Consider the following 18,129-nt stretch of genomic DNA (forward strand, 5'->3'; position numbering starts at 1 on the left):
GGTCTGATTTTAATCCCTAAGTATACGACTTCCTCAACAATCCTTGGGCCATTAAAGAAGGCCTGCTTAGTGCAGATAATCTGGGTTTAGCTGCATTTAATTTATAACCCGAGAATAATCTAAACTGTTTAACCACCTTCTCAATTTCCATCACTGCCATTGCCAGTTCTGCAGTGACTACAGTGCATATGCAGGCTACATTGTCTGCATATGCAAATACCCTGTATTCCTCCTGTCTCTGGAAAATAAATTTGATAACTGTATTACATACAAGCATAGTTAAAAATTGATCTATATGTAAAGCAAATTGTAAGGGCGAGCAGGGACACCCCTGTCTTTTGCCTCTAAAAATAGATACCAAATCGGATTCTATCCCATTGCACAGATTTTTGCAAAAGGTGATCTATACATGGCCCTTATTGCCGCTATAAAGCCAATTCCAAATCCTTGCCAACACATAACGGCCTAAAGAAATCCCAAGAGACGCAGTCAAGCGCTTTTTTGGTATCAAGTGAAATCAAGCCAAGCGTGGCTTGTTGTACGTTAGCAAGATCGAATAGTGTAACAACCCTCCTTATATGATTGAACGTACCTCTTCCACGAATCAAACCATGTTACCTATGAGATACTAAGGGAGTAATAACCCTGGCCAGATGGCTTGCCAACATCTTTGCTAGATTTTACCATCGCAAGTCAGTAAAGATATGGGTCTATATGATCCTGGTCGTGTGGGTGGTTTATTCCTTTTTTAAAGATGACAAAGTAACCCAATTCCCAAGATGGAGGAATCTGGCCCTGCTGTGCTCTTTGGAAAACTATCAACATATCCTTACACACTTCCGAAAAAAAGTTTTTTCAAACTCCAGGGGAAGATTATCAGGGCCAGCGGCCTTGTCAATCGCTATTGAACTTAGAGCCTCTAATAGCTTCTCCGAGATAACGGGGGCATTGAGGAGAGCTTGACCTTCTCTACTAAGCTTATATCTATCCAGATCTTGTAGCAATCCCTCATACTGCATATTAGAACTTACCAGCTCCTCTGTATATAATTCTTGCCAAAACTCCTTGAACACTGTTCAAATCTCAGATGGTGTCTCCACTAATCTGTCTGAAGGATCCTTGATAGCAGGTATGCCCCTTTCAACCTCTATTACCTAATTTTTCTTGCTAGATGTTTGCCTGTAGCATCGCCATACTCCTAGCATTCCCTTTTATACAAAAAATATTTCCTGGTGACCTCCTTGCTCAAGTACTGATTTATTTTGGTTTTACAAACAGTGACCACTTTCTGTAGCTCACTTGTACCCTGATTACTTTGTAATCTCTGTGTGAGTTTCCCCTCGGCCATCCTAAGGTCCTCATATAATCCCTGGATCTCATTCTATTTCTGTTTCTGTAAGAATAATCCAAAACTAAGAACCTGCCCCCTGATTCCTGTTTTTAAAGTGTCCCATACCATCTCACTAGCGGCTGAGTTCCGATTAATCTGCAAGAATTGTTCCAACCAGCATCTGATATGGCTAATAAATGTTAGATCTAATAAGAGCTTTCTCTATCCTAACCTCAGCCACATGGATCAAAGATATACAAACAATAGTCTAACCATCATCTAACCATCTTATAATAAGGGAAATTATAGAAGGTAAAGTCAGGGTCTGGAAACATACATTTCTCCAATTCATCCATCAACCTGTGATCGAGAATAAATCAGCGAAGAGCTCTTAAACCTTAGGGTTTTCATCCTGTATAATTGCCCCCCTTCATCTGTATATGTAAGACCTCTAAGTGTATATTAAAGTCCCCACAAAGGACCAGGGGCATTGGCCAAGATAAAAGTTCAACATTAAAAAAATCCAAAATCTGTGCCTCATCAATATTTGAGCCAAATACCGAACATAATGTGAACTTAGTTGAGCCTATGCAATATTCAACAACTACCTAACGGCCATACTTATCTACCAGTATCCTACCAGCAGTACAGATAGCAACTCCTCGATTTGACGTGGTTTGTTGTGCACAAGCTAGCAAAGTATACCCTAATTCAGTTAATACTCTTCCCCCATGGGATATGAGTTTCTTGTGTACAAGCAATATCAGGCTGCATTGTCCTGAACTCTAGAGCTACTCTATGCCTTTTATCCCCATCATTAAGACCACATATATTAATAGAGCATATACCAAGTCATTGCGGGGTCAACCCATATCCGCATTTTTACTGCAAAGACAACTCCTCCCTTCTAGAATTAAAATGAAAAACTCAAAGACAGTTGATCCAACTTAAATACATCAGCGTGTCTGCAGTTTTTAGCAAACATCAGTGTAATGTTGTCTTGCTTACTCCTTTTGACAAAATGGCTTATTTTTCCCCGCATCCCCCAACACTTTGTGCCCCCTCCGCCCACCCTGACCCACCCCCTGACTTCATCCCTTAACCTTCCCTCCCGTGAGGCCACCCCCCACACCCATCCTTCAAGGCTTTAGGACCCACAATATCCATTGTGACGGATTGGACCCCTCTCCCTTCAGGCCCCAATTACCTATTAACCACAGTGTTTGTCCAAAAAGAAAGACCAGGAGAGAAAGTAAGATGAAAAATAAGTACACTACTGACCCTGTTTTCCAGACATATCTATACCTTTACTTTAAATAGCTAAACATCTAGACATCTAGAGTCATCAAAAATTATTTTGCTTTTATTTCAAAGTAAAAAAAATGAGCTTTATCCTTATATATGACTATGAGTTTCGCGGGATTGAGTAATAAAACCTGAGTCCCCTTATTCTGAAACAATGGGATTAGCAGTCTGAGTTGCCATCTTTTCTTTACTGTTATTTTGGCAGTAATCTGGCCTGACAAAGAATTCATATTCCTTCCCAGACCTTTTCCTGTCTAGATGTGCCAAATCATACAAGGTTTGATTAGACGGAAAATTCTTCAAACAGATTATCACTGCCCTTGGTCCTACAACCTCTTGGCCTGGTAGAACGTACAGTTTAAATGGAAAACTGTGAGCTCTCTGCACTTTGCGATCCCAGCACCATTGTGTTAGCTCAGAGAAGGCTTCTGTAAAGAGTTCCATGACAAATTTATGAACATCTAGGCCTGCGACACCCTCTGGAATCCCGCGCTTCCTAAGATTATTTTGTCGCAGACGATTCTCCAAGTCAGCCAATTTCCATTGAGTATTATCTTTCTGAGCTCTAAGTATATCTGTTGCTGCTTTTTGGGCTGTTAGTTCATCTTACAGTGTTGAAATTTGGTTCTCTGTATCCCCAATCTGTTGAGCGAATTCTGAGCATCATCTGGCCACATGACAAATAGCATTCTGCATTTTGCGACAGGCAGTTAGTGTTCTTTGACTCTGCCCTGGTCTCTTCCCAATGTTCCATTATACTTTGATAAATAACACTGAGTGATACCTCTTCCGACCTGTCTTGAACTGCCGGGCCTGCCTGAATTTTCTCTGGAGGATTCTCCCACAGAACGCCAAGTGCCGGAGAAAACAAATAACCCCATGAGAGACCGCATGTGCCTTCATTCTCCTGCATGCCAGAAGGACCCTTCTTCTAAACCGTGCCACGGGCAATGCCATCAACTGAGATCTTTTCATCCTCCATGCATAAGCTGCTTAACTTGCTCCATCCACTCCCCAATGAGTCTCCTCCCGAACTCTGTTGGAGCACATAAGACTCCTCTTTACTGGACGAGTTTGATGGGTCAGATAGAGTGAAGAATTTATCTCCAGAATGTACCTCGTTCCCTCCTCTCAAGCTGTCGACTTGTCCATTCCAGCTCTGACCCTGGCGACCCCCATCCTTAGGCGTCTTCAGCACCTTATTCACCTTTGTCGTCAGAGCCGAAGCCTCCACTGTGCCTGAGTCAAAGTTGTGCCCCTCCGTAATCATATTCTTTTCTAGAGCTATTTGGGGGTCAGGGGTCCAATGTAGTCTCTGGCAGTGTTTACTCGTCTGAAGGAGGCTGCATCAGAGCGCTGTCTGCATCAAATGATACTGGTTTCTTGGCAGAAAATCTTGCGACAAAGAAGGTTTTTTATAAACACGTTTTTATTGAAATTTACAAGAGAGACAATAAAAGGTGGCTGACATTCTGCAGAGAAGCATCATAGGAAAACACCGTTGCCGGAACTGAGTCAGTCACTATCTGCAAACTATCATCACGCCCCCTGTCCTCTCCTCCAGCAACCAAACTTCCCTTGAACAAAACAGTAGTGCCACTCTGTGTAGCACATTGCGAGGCTTCTTCCCTCTAATCCTGTTGCACCACAATAAGAGTGATGTTATCAGCTACATTTCCCTATATTTTATAGAAAAAGGACGTTTTTAGATTCTTGTAGACTCTTTGATAATAATTCCCAAATAGACAAACATGTTCAGAGCCCTAAGCCTAGGTAAACCAGAGAGAGTTTTAAGTTCTCCGCTAAGTAAGACAGCAACATACTCCACATCCACACAAAACCCAAATAGTAATCAATAGTAATCATTCATAACCTTGGAACGCCTCTCCATGGTCATCATGTTCCAGAGCTTCAAATGCAAAAGAAATAAAAAAGGGCTCCCCCTTTCTACACTGGGATGCGAGTGCAATTTCCGCAGCACTAAGCATCTCCACAATCAACAGATAACAATGGTCAATCAGAATATAAGCAATGTCCGTAGATATGGTAAGACGCACCAACGTTTGCATAGCTGCTAAGGTTTCCATACAAAATAGGCTGATAATGATATGGGGAAAATCCTACCATGTATCATCTAAGACCCCCAAAAGCTCACAACCCCCTTCCAGCAGAGTCTGCTAGCAGTTGGGTAGAACCTGTGTAATTTAGTGGATTATATATACTAATCAAAAGTCACTTTATAGTGTGCTTCCTTCCCAAGGTCACTCCATAGAAGTCTCCTTTAATCCTCCCCATTGCCCCACCCAATACTCAATTACATTTCTCCATGTAAGATCAACAGGAGTTTGGGATAGCTTCTATCTGGAGTTTGTACATGTTTGATATAATGATCTTTGATCTAGAGGTGGTGGATATATACTTTTCAAAATTAGTATACTCTCTAGTAGCAGCATGTTTAACTTCATGGTTCATCACCCAGTATCACCACTGAGTGAAGTGGATGTGTTCACATACATTCAACCTATAGCTTTGCTTACAAGTTTAAAAAGTCTGAATAGAACCGTTATCTAACATGTCAGCTGTTATAGTACATCCTCCTTTGTTTCACTTATAAAAAAGGATCTGGTTTTGTTGCTGGGATGAAGGTGGGATTGCAATGAATAGGTGTGTTGGGATGGAAATGTTGTTATGCCTATTTGCCCACATCTTGTATCCCCAACCCTAAGATTAGTGTTAGTGGTAGTGCATTAGTAGACCTATCAAGCTTTAGTTTCCATACTACATCCCCTAGGCGGCAGAGGATTGAATTGGCTATAGCCAGTTCCATATAAGGGCAAATCTTGGCTTTTGCCCTGAGGGACCAATTACCCAGAACTCCTAAATGGGTGGCACTTTTGTATATCTATAAATCTGGAATGCCCGATCCCTCTCCAGATTTCAGACAACATGAGATTTTATCAGTTAGTTGGGGTCTGCCTCTTCTCCAAACAAAGCCCTCGACCCTATTTTAAAAGTCATCAAAACACTTGTTGTCACTAGATTACTGAGGTCCTGAAAAAGATACAGTACCCTGAGGCGTACTTTCATTTTAATAGCATGTATCCTTCCCAACAATGAGTGTAAAAGGGGCATCCATCACTGAAGGTCGTTATGGAGTGCATTAAGATAACCAGAGCACTTGGCTCCATAGAGATCTGAAACATTTGGAGCAATGTTAGCACTTATGTTTGTAATAGAATGAGCCCTTTTGACTACTGTGTTCTTCGGTGGGGGTCAAATATCAAAGTTCAGATTTCACCAAATTAACTTTAAACCCAGAAGCACTCTCCAACTCCTTCAGCAGGGCTTGCAGGCACAGAATGCAGATTTCCTGTAAGGGATAATATCAGCTAGACATTGTCATGCACACAATGATGCACTGCGCTGAGCACATGGAGCCCCTGACCCTGGTTCCCCAGGGCAACCCAGAACAGTTGTATATGCTGATATCTTTCCAACCTAATCCAGGATGAAGTAGAATTATGGCCTAGTGCACAAGCAGCTGGGAGGTTCTTGATTCCCTCTAACTTCTCACCACCAGCCCCGGCGGGTGAGTGCAACAAGAAGCAAGTGGCTAGGAGGTTGCATCTGCTCTCCACCAGCTCACCTCCAGTCCATGTAATCTCGCTAGGCAGGGCAATTGAGGAAACCCGTAAGACAGGCACGTCGTGAGTTGGACCATACTCTCTCCACCGGCCTTCCAGGGCAGGGACCTTTGCAAATCGGACAAGGCAATCGGGCTGAACTTGCCAGAGCTACAGTATCTAGGCCTCATCCTTAGTATCTCACCATCCCTGCCTCAGCCTAAGCTGCATACTCACGACTGGGCTGCAAGTCAGGCATTAGAAGCCAAGATCACTTTAGATCTCACCAGTACGACCCGTCCAGTCTTTGATGAGTGGGAGAGGCACCACAGGTTGGTAGAGTGGTTGCACCATGCCTCTCTCCAAGCCATCAGATTTGGAGCATAGGGGTCATTCTTCTGTCCAGCCTGTCACAGGCTTAGGCCACTCACAAAAGGTCGGGCTTTACAGACCATCCAGGCAGTCATTAGCATCCCAGAAGGTTGCCAACTTGTCAGCCTATTTCGGTAATGGTACTGTAGCATGAGTGGGCAGCTGTTGTGTCTGTAGAGGGTGAGGAGGTTTCATGATTAGGGAGCATGGGTCCGAATGACTGATGGAGCACTACTGCCATCTTAAGTGGGCAGCCCACACCAACCTCAATTTGAATCTTGAGTGGGTTTCAATTCAGCAAGGAAATAGCAGAGGTTAAATTATCCAGAGATCCCCTGCTGTGCCTTTTTAGATACAGTTTCCAGCAGGACCCACCTCTCCCTTTAAGAGCCTTGGGGAGACAATTCAAAGAGGCTGCATTACCAGGTAATAAACCTTCCAGGTAGCCTGTGGAAAACGCCTTTGAGATTGGTTCAGAAGTGGTTGGAAACCAGGGATAAGTCAGAATGCATGTCAGCGTGTGGTATGTCAGATGTGGTAAGACTATGAAGTATCTTTGAAGCCAGTGGCACTGTACAATTAATGCCTGAATGGAACAAGGAAAACAATTGTCCAGCTTTTGTCAGTTCTTCCACAGAGAATAGCATGTAAAGTATTCTTGTGGCATTTTTAAATTGCTACTCAAAGTGGTCTATCTTCAATGCCAATGTGTGTACTCACTCGGCAATGTTTTAGGGTTGCTGAACTCCATTCTGGCTAACACAGGCCATAGTCCGAAATCCAGGATCAGAGGCCGAAATTCAAAGAGAACGAAAAGGAGTTCCAGGAGCATGCCGTTCCCTCCCTGGATTCCATGTGCACACCTATGTGCAAATCTCTCCACCAAAATTGATCCCCAATTCACTGGGTGCCTCTGTATTTTATGGCTCAACCTCCTCTTGCCAAGAAGACCTAGTCCATCGGTTCAGTGCTCTGTGCCCCCCAGCAATCAGGTGTGGCTCCCATACAAGGGGGCCGTTCTCACAGCAATCGTAGAGTCTTTTATTAACTGCGCGATTACTTAAAATTTTTACAGTGTAAAACACATGAACAGCGCCCCCCTCCCAACCACCCTTCCCCCAGAAACAACCCAGTATTCAGCTTTAAAATAGCACTGTGGCTACATGGGCTCTATTTACTGATTTGTACACACACATCAACAATAGTGTCTAGTCAGGTCAGGTCTCCTCCCAGGGGCACCACACCCAGATACTTATCTTCAGAGATGCAACACTGATTGAGCTGTGGATGCCCCATCATGGAAGGCTGCCTCGTGTAGATGGGTCCAGCCTGCATCTATATCCAGTTGGCACGTACCCAATGTCCAGTATTTGCAGTGGTTGTCACAGCAACTGTTGAACCTCCACATCCTCTGGATGCTAGCGAGAAGGGATCTGTAACAGCAAACCCTATTGAAGCTATCTCTGTGCGCAGCCAATTGCTCCTTAGCAGGGCAATGTCTCTGAAAAGCTCTTCAAATTGTTCAGATATGTTTACCAAGATGTGTCGATAGAGAACCAAGAAACAGTTAAGTTTGGTGGTGGATATTTTACAGCAAAACGAGCACAAATATAAGTAAACATAACTGTATTCAACCATTGTCCCTACCAAGCACCATAATATTTAAATGATAGCCATAACTAGGGATACTCAATCAATATCAATAAAAAGCTTAATTCGGTTACTTATAAATAACCATAAAAGCACACAATAAAAACGTATTAAAAATATACAGGGCAGATATCAATATTTACACCAATTAAGACCATTCTTAATACACAGCAAAAATGTCATTGTGATAATTGTCACATCACAATCGATCTCCTATATCTAAAAACATTTTTTTTAAAGGCGGAAACAGAGACTACAACAAATATTGTGTCTAATTGTTGGAGAGCCACTAAAGCTGGGTGACACGACCTCATACCAAGTGTTTTTAAGACTGGAACAATCCACCTTTTCCTCTGTACAGAGTAGAATTTTCAGAAAAATAAAACATGTATGGTGGACTGATCAGAAATATCGTCACACAGGCATTTACATAGCTGTTTTGACCAGTCATTAATAGTCAGGAACTTAAGGATCTGTACAGAGTCCCAATGCGGAAACGCATCAATAAAAATGTATCATAATCATTAGTTACAAGGCATAAGTATTGCTGGATTTTAAAAGTTGTTAATGTAAGGTTGTGTGCTTGTACCATAACCTTACTCAATTCAGCATTCATTCTTTGTTCACTCAGATAGCGCAAACAATCGTTCTTAAGATCTTTCCTGGAGTGCCTTGCCATGGTGTGCGGATCATCATAAATCTAAATCAGAGTTTAAACTGGATATGTATTAGGGTTAAAAACAATGGTTCATCCTGGAAATACATTTTAAAATTAAAAACATCTAATTGGTATATATGTAATGGTGCATTCTATACTTTATCTGCATTCCTTAATTAGTCAAGAAAAAACACATACATAAGATTGGGGCATTATATTGTGTATTGTATCCTTACTAACAAAGCCAATATAATGGTTTGTCATAATGATCAAGTTCTCTTGCTTTGCAGTGCACAAACTTAAACTTAAAGCATATTGTAATGTATACAATTGCATAAGTGGTGAGGTGACATTGTTTCAACAAAAGTGAATCAATAGTTTCTTGTTTATATTCCTTAAACTATGAATGGTTTCACTGCTTAAATGTGAGCTTGAAACTAGTCAATGTTTGTCCCCTGTTGGCGCTAAGCATTATGTCCATTGGATTTCAGTAGAACCATTGTTACTTAACAAGTATCTGAAAATATAATTCTCAAAAACGTTGTCATTAAGAGGAGCAAATGGAATTAATTTCTTGACACAGCCTCTGGGCAAACTAGAGATAAAAATAGCTGCCAAAGGCAAATCAATTGCTCAACAATGCAGTGGTATATCTGAAAATAGTTCAAAAGTAAGGACAGGAGTCCCTTATTGTATGGTATTGTAATTGCATTTGTGTAGCCCTTACTATCCCTGACGAGGCGTCAAAGCGCTTTTTCGTCAAGTAGCACGCTACTTCGGGACCCATAGACCCACTTATCATTTCTCCCCATTACAAAGGATCAAGACGGAACTCATCAGATCGAAATATACAGGTAGAAACCGAAAAAAGATCATGCATCAAATTAAAAGATTACCCTTTTCCAGAAAGATAGAATACGTTTTACAGTTATTATCAACCATATTTTTAACACTAGAACATTTTCTCACATCAGAAGCGTATACAATATATCATCCAAGATGCTTCCCCTGAAGAAAATGTACTTTACTTTCCCAGAACGCACTATGAGTAGACAACGTAACTGGTGCTCATGTAAAGCGATCTGATACCTGATAACTGCGGGTCTAGTTTGCGCTATATAAAACTTAAAAAAAAAAAAAAAAATAGACATTGCAACCAGAAGAATTCTTTCTCTATTACTGCTCTGAGCAAACATCACATTTTCAGAATCTTTTTCTGTTTCAAAAATAGAAATAATATCCCAACCAGAAACTAGCAGGGGGACAGCACCACTGCTGACCACAGTTGCTTACAATTAGCCTTTTATATGGATTGGACAGAAAGGAGGCAGAGAGAGGAAAAGGACAATATGTGTTAGGCGAGCAGCTGACACTGCACTACGTTTAGCAGAAACAGTATTCACAGCAAAAATGGCACCATTAACGTCTTCCGTGCTCATGACTGCTCCCGGCCGTCATGAGTCACGGTGGGCGTGTGCGCACGACGGCCGGGAGCCGTCCGAGCCGCGCCCAAGATTGGAATACCCCAGCACTGCGGCGGAATTCGCGCCCCACGAAGAGGTTAATAAATATTTCTAGACATACCCTTTCAACAAAGAAGATTTGTCTTCTCAGCATAGACCTATCCTTTGTTCTAAAAGTAAAGTCTGACATCTTCAAACTTCTATAAAACAGGCATATTGGCCTATTTAAAGAAAGATTATACTTCAGTGTTTTTTTTCAAGAGAATCCCTGTAAATGCCCCATAAATGCCATTGGCTTAAAACCACTATTATATTTTATTCCTACTCTTCCTACAATTACTGGGATTTTCCTCATACTTAATGAGATCAGTAAGCTGAAAATGCAAGACCAATAAATACCATATAATATGATTAGGCAACCCCCAAATGATCCCAACATAACAACATTGTCACCATCAAGAGTGAAGACAAAGGAGATGGAACTGGGATACAGAATACTGATACACCTTTTAGAAAAGTACCTCATCAACTTGCAAACCTAAAACATTATAAGAAACTTACAGCACAGGTTTCATGTAAGATACAGCTATTATTTTGGCTCATAAACGAGAATGCCCACAAATATCCAAACAATAACAGTTCCAGAAGCCCTGCAGTATACACATTGACCGAAATATGTGAGGATAGCACCAATTATGCTGGATACCCAATCATGTCCGGGCATGGCTGTATATGTTAGCCCTTGCGAGGCACATAAATAGTATTATCATTAATTTTGTGTGAGGGATAGTTCTAACCTCATAAGTATGATGGAGGACATTGCTTTTGAATCCAAAAATGAATTACTTATAATTTCTGGACATTCAATACTTAAAAACATAAATATACTCCAAACAGAAGCATTTTAGGTTATCTAGGATATTCTTGACTGGCACATCTGCCCTAACTAAGTAAGTTCATACAGATGTTATTGTCTTTCTAACACAGAAATATTTTAAATTGCTTGGAGAGTATTATTCAGAGACAACAGGCACCTCAATGGGAGTGTGGTTTCGCTTTCAGTCTAGTGAACTTCTTTGTAATTAATTTTAAAAACGAGCATATTTATCCTGAGACTAACCTATTCATCTCGTACATAAGGGTGTGGAAATGCAATATACAATAAATCTGCTATAACAGGACACAGAAAATCATCTTGAGTACCAGAAGAGAAGACAACATGATGTCTTGCCATGTCACTAGCTGTACACAGAGCAGGTGCCTGAGTTTAGTATGTAATGCCAAGTAAAGCTTATTTCCTTGCAGCCACCATGGCAATTGCATGCCAAGTCATCTGACGTGCCACCCTGTCTGCGTTTCTGTGTGTCTTGCAGGTAGTGAGTCCGGGGCAAAAATGAATTGGACAGCATATACATGTTGTTATATGTGTATCTTGGTTCCTAGGACTTAAAGCGTTTTCATCAAGCTTCATTGCTCTATAGACAAATCATACATTGTTGCATGTTTTTGTATTAAAGTGATCAGTACACATCCATAACATAATATGTTTAAATATAGATTGAGAGTATTCTAATATAATGATGTCTAAAAAGGTAAAATCTATGTGCTTAGTTTGAAATTCATGGTTCTAGCTTTAATATTTCAAGCTGGAGCATTTTCTTTGAGTTTGGTGACTAGCCCACTTGTATTAATCGAATGGTTACAGGTAGCATTTGAGACCCAGTATATAACATAGAGCATGTTGGATTATTTAATGTGTTAATTTCTTCTGATGGTGCCAACAGAGTATTTAATTGGTGCCAGTTTTCTGTTGTGTTATTATTTTGAATATAACTTTATGAGTATCATTTCAAAATAATTAAATTTTAATCTGAGTTAAATAACAATATATTTTGTGTTTTAATTTTAACAGTTGATGGAACAGTTGGTTATGGAAAAAGAAAAAGAAAAAAGAAAGATGGATATTCTCTAAAATGTACTGAAAAAACATCTTACCAACATTCACCAGGAAACACCAAGATTAAAGTCCTTCAGATTTCTGAAACAGGAAAGTATTCTAAGTGCCAGCTGTGGTCAGAAACTAAGCAAGAGCAAATGCTAGAGAAAACAACGCCTTGTGAAAGTGTTTACAATAACCTATCAAATGTTAATTTACACCCTGGAACCTCCAAACTAAGGAAGTTGGCAATATACGAGTCGGAGAATAGTCCAAAAAACACACTGCTTCCTATAAGTCAACAAAACCCACAGCGGAGTGGGAAAGTATACACTTGCACCGAATGTCAGAAAGTCTTCTATCAGAAGGGACATTATACTGCACATAAGAGGACACATACTGGTGAGAGACCTTATCAATGTACTGAATGTGGAAAAAGGTTTTGTCAAAAAAACAACCTTACTCGACACTATAGAATTCACACAGGTTTCAGGCCTCATCAATGTCCTGAATGTGAGAAAAGCTTCAGTCGCAGAGGAACTCTTATTATACACCAAAGAAAACACACAGGGGAGAGGCCTTATCAATGTGCGGAGTGCAACAAAACCTTCTGTCAAAGAATCACCCTGATTAGACACCAGAGAACTCATGCTTTCGAACCGGTTTACATAAATATGTGACCTAACTTGGTGATACTACTCTTCTGAAATAATTGTAAATTAAATGGCGGACTGATGGTAGAATGGGAATAATATATTTCTGCTCTCAATAATGGACATTATTGTGACATGTATTGCCTCCCGGAATGGCTTCATGCCCTTCATAACACATATGGATATAGTAAATTCACCTAGGAGGTGAAACCCTTGAGATCATACACATTCAGTTAATGCACTAAATGCAACACTTCATTAGGAATGAGTATTGTGTTAAACATGAGAGAATGTAGTAAATAAGTATGTTGTCTACAAAGGATAGACATGCAAAAAGGAGCTGCCTTGGGCAAAATGCATCAACTAAAACAGTGCTTGCTTTAAGTATCTGAATATGGTAATGGTAACTATTATAATGCTGGTTGTATACTGTAATTTCAAGGGCAGAAACATTCACTTTGATAAAAATCGATTCCACAATACGACTATCACTATATCGTCACAGTAAGTATATATACAGAAGAAGAGATAAACCACTCTAACCCAACATCTACATACCTTGGTAACCTAGTGGCAGTTGATATTGTGGAATTGATAGTGCAGGTCGATAGTAATAACTCAGTATTGTGACTCCCCATTCCTAATTTCTTATGATTAAAAATTGTAGTACATTACTCTTGTAGCATGTGTGCAAAAGAAGAAGTGAAAATTCAAGAGACAAACACCAAGCAAGATACCATATTGGTATCCTTTATGCATATGGAAGGTGAACAAGAGAAAAGCAATACTTTGACCAGTTGGTATATGCACTCTGGGCCACTACCTGTTGTGTCCCTTTGTGCCAGTACAATGCATTACTTCTCACAGCCACTAAGGTGCCTAGGACGTCAAACTAAAGTTTTGGAAAACATCATGGTATTATTTGTTGTTTGCTTCCCATTACATGGATGTATTAATACATTTTATTAAAGTGTACATCAGCTACAGTAGTTGTCATCATCTCTTTTGCATATCTCTTTTTTCTTAGACAATATGCTCCACTTTTAAAGCATTTCTTAGAAGGCTGCGGAACAATTGCCTTTCCTAAGAAAAATAAAACCAAGAATCAGACATGCCATTAATCCGCAAAAACTGGTTGCCACCAATTTTAGACACAGGAGACTGGTAAAAGAGGACAAAATGTAGTTTCCGTTACTAGGCAGAGAAATTATAATAGACAAATTCGAAAGTATAGAAGGATATACTGCTCTCAAGTAGCACAGTTATCCTAGTCCATCCTAATCTAGACCTATAAACAATGCAGACAGGAAGATGGTTAATTTAGTGGTGAACTGTTGGACAGTGCACTGACAGGTACGTAGTGTTTTGTAAGAGACAGAGCATCATATAATAGTTGTCTTCCCTCTTCAACCTTCACAGTAATATTGAAGCTGGTGTTTACAACATTATCAAATCTTCAACATTGTTAATAAGTGTCCGTATCAAGTAATTGTTAATGGGGCCCCATTCATTTCCAGTGTAGCCCTGTAAACTTTTATGCCGATTTTCAAATCACATAAGCAGAAATTCTCCAATCAATGTTGCTGACCAATTTGTCTGTAGTACTGGAATTGATATAGTGTTGTATTTTCATAGATGAGAAGCAAACACAATTGGTATCAGAGAGTTTTACGATGAAAAATAAATGAAACCCTTAATATAAAAACTTTGCAACCTAGAGGTATTAAAGAAACTTACTTGTACTGTACAGGGTACCAAAGTCAAAATAAACATTTCTAGGTATACAATTAAAACAACTAGGCTTGAGGTGGGAAAACTAAGAATGGCTGATGTTTTCAAACTGTTTGTGGAAATAATCGAAAATGACTGGTTCAAGATTCTTTATTTCACGAAGCCTTTGTGAAGTCTTCAGTGATTTACTATTCTTTGGTTAAATTTGAGAATTTTTCAACAAGCTAGACAATCCATTCTTTGGAAGGGTCAACTATGAAAGCATGGATTAATTGCAAGATTATCATTGTAGGCATGCAAATCAACTTGCAACAGCTATGGCTAGTTGAAAGAAAGCATCACATGCATGTATAGAAAACTACACGCTTCCTCTTAAGCACTGCTTCAGGTACTGCGAGGAGTCTCCACTCACTCAATATTAATCAGTATTACCAAAATTTCATTCAATTTTTCTTAATAACTAAAAAGTTCCAGTTTTCATGAATCTTTCATTCAATTAGTTTTGCATTTCCAAAGTGTGACCAACTTCCAGGTGTGTAACCACTTCATTCCTTAATTCCCATGATTAACAGGTGGCTTTCCAATCCCGTGCTCCTCTGATCCCAAATGAATTTGTCTATGTCTATGTAGGGGTATTTGTAGAGCATGCTAAAGGCTGAAAGGAAAGCAGCGGGGATAATAAGATTGTTGGCAAGAATAGAGCCAGGTCTTCAGTTTCTTTCGAAACAGAGGAGTCGATTCAATGTTTCTTAAGTGAAAGGGCATTTTGTTCCAGAGGACAGGACCAAGTTAAGAGAGAACCGCGCCCTCTGTGCTCAACTTTCTAACTTGGGGGTGTTTGCTAGCAGCAGTTCAGATGAACGTAGAGTTCCACGTGGGGTATAGAATGCGATTTTCCGTTTGAGGTACTCTGGTCCGGTCCCATACAGGGCCTTCTGGGCAACGAGTAAGGTCTTAAAGATTACTCTTTTCCTTACTGGGAGCCAATTAAGGCTCCTCAGAAGGTGAGACACATGCACATTCCGGGGAAGCTCAAAGATGGTTCGGGCAGCTGCGTTCTGGAAAAGCTGAAGTCTGTCCAGCAGATAGCTAGGCATGCCAAGATAGAGACCATTCCCGTAGTACAACCAGGATATAATCAGGGCTTGAGTCACCTGTTGTCTGGCCGCTCTCGATAGAAAAAATAAAAATTTCCACAAGAGCCGTAGCAGGAAAAAAACAGGTGCTCACCACCGCATTGACTTGGGTGCGGAAAAGCAGCTGGTTGTCCATTAAGAACCCCAAATTTTTCTGCGCCGATTTGTTGTTCGCCATGGGGACTGGTGCGTCAGCTGGCCAAAAGACTTGCAGCTGTATCTCAGCACCCTTGCAAAGAAGAGTAACTCTGTCTTCCCTGCGTTACATTTTAGCTGATTCGCAGCCAGCCACCCAAAAACTGCCGAAAGGCAGGGCCTGATAGACAACCCAGGACATGGCTTTTTGTTCTTCTGTGTAGCCCCCAGCGTGGCAAGGGGTGTAAGATAGATGTTTAACATGGTTGGACTCAAAGCCGAACCCTGTGGGACTCCTATCTTCAACTGGCGTGAGGCGGCAAAGTAAGGATGGTTCCAGACTTCTTGCCCCCTCCCCTCAAGGAAGGATGCCATCCATTTCCAGGCCTGATCCCTGATGCCAATTAAGTGGAGCCGAGACAGAAGCATATGGTGTGAGAGCATATTGAAAGCAGCCGGTAGGTCTAACAAGACCAACAGCGGTCTCTCATCTGCCTCCAGGCTCAGCCGAATGGAGTCGGCTACCTCCAAAAGGGCAGTTTCCATACTATGATTAGGTCAGAAACCAGACTGACTTGGATCAAGTAGGCAGTTCATTTCAAGAAAGGAGGATAGCTGCTGATTAACATGTTTCTCCAAGATTTTAAAAAAGGCCGGGAGAAGGGATATGGGTCCATAGTTGGGAGGATCCGAAGGATTAGCCTGCACCTTTTTTTAACAATGGAAGGACCTTTGCTTGTTTCCATTTAAAAGGAACCGTGGCAGATGTAAGGGAGGAATTAAATAGCTGGTTCATAGATGGATTTATAGCTTCCGCTCCCAGGACTACAATAGAAGCAGGGGCAGGGTCTAACGGAGAACCCAACTTAAGGCCTTGTAAGGCCCTAATAGAATCTTCCAGGGAGATAGAGTCCAGCAGTTTCAAGGAACAGGTCACTGAGAGGGGGGTATGCAATGGTGAGGTGTGCCCTGATCATTGCCCCCTTCTAAGACAGGACCTGAAGTAATATCTCCACATAGGTGGAGGGAGGCTGGTCTGGATGGAAACTATTTTTTTCTTGGAAGAATGAGGGAAGCGTCTCGCACCATTCCTCAGAAGGCAGTATCTCGATGCAGCCTGCTTCGGGCGCGGAAAATTATTTTACAATTTAAAAATTGTCTTTAGAATTATTACCTGCCTTTAGAATTTTGGCCTCAAAGTAGGTTTTTTAGCTAGCCTAATCTCTTTGTGCTAGTATCTGAGTCTGGAAGACTTTTCGTTGGGAGGAAAAGTGTACTAAAATTAGAAATAATAACACAATTAAATATCTTGTATGTGGTACATGTCAAGAATAATTTCCAATTGTAAATTTAGATTAACACATAACAAATAATCAAAATCTGTATTTTGCATCAAAAGCATTGCTTATTTCTTGCTGTGACAGCTCTCGACAAGCAAACAATTCAGTTCCAGCAGGCGGAAGCTGTCAAAGTACTCCTACCTGCTGGAAGCAGACGTTTCATCTCTTTCCCTGCCCTCAGACATGCGAGCAGGGACAGAGAAAATATTGCTCCTGTACAGAGGGAGATGCATTTCCAGCAGCTCCCTGTGTGAAGCAGCAATGCCAGCTCCCACAGGAGGCGAGGAAATGTGTGGGACCGCAGGGGCATTGAGGGTCCCCCTACAGTCCCTGGGGAAGGACAGAAGGGAGCAGAAAAAGGCAGAATTATAGTCGGAAACCAGCAGAATGAGGCATGGTAAAGCTGATAAACGAGTAGAAAGAGACAATAAAGGTCAGCAACGAGCAGAGAGAGGCAAGATAAAGGTGAGAAAATGGTTGAAAGAGGCAGAAAAAAGGTTAGAAACAGGCAAAAAGAGGCAAAATAAAGGTCAGCAACAAGCAGAAATAGGCAAATTACAGGTGAGAAACAAGCAGAGGGAGGCAGAATGAAGGTCAGCAACCAGCAGAAAGAGGAAAGATAAAGGTGAGAAATTAGCAGAAAGAGGCAGTATAAAGATCAGAAGGAAGCAGAAAGAGGTAGACTAAAGGTCAGAAACGAGCAGAAAGAGGCAAAATAGAGGTCAAACATGCAGCATCAAGAGGCAGAAATAAGGTCAGAAAAGAGCAGAAAGAGGCAGAATAAAGGACAGAAACAA

General features: G+C 41.0%; 1 protein-coding gene across 7 annotated transcripts in view; it reads left to right on the forward strand.

The window, feature by feature from the left end:
- LOC147708708 (zinc finger protein 425-like) overlaps positions 1-13,976 on the forward strand; it is a 126,580-nt gene extending 112,604 nt beyond the window's left edge. For all 7 annotated transcript variants that reach the window (XM_086927357.1, XM_086927359.1, XM_086927362.1 and 4 more), the window contains one exon: positions 12,314-13,976. In XM_086927357.1, the coding sequence (XP_086783483.1) occupies positions 12,314-13,017 (704 nt within the window). In that variant the 3' untranslated portion in view covers positions 13,018-13,976. The remainder of the gene's footprint in view (positions 1-12,313) is intronic.
- Positions 13,977-18,129: the final 4,153 nt, after the last annotated feature.

This window comes from Lissotriton vulgaris, chromosome 6, assembly GCF_964263255.1.
Source record: "Lissotriton vulgaris chromosome 6, aLisVul1.2, whole genome shotgun sequence".
NCBI classification, from domain to species: Eukaryota; Metazoa; Chordata; class Amphibia; order Caudata; family Salamandridae; genus Lissotriton; species Lissotriton vulgaris.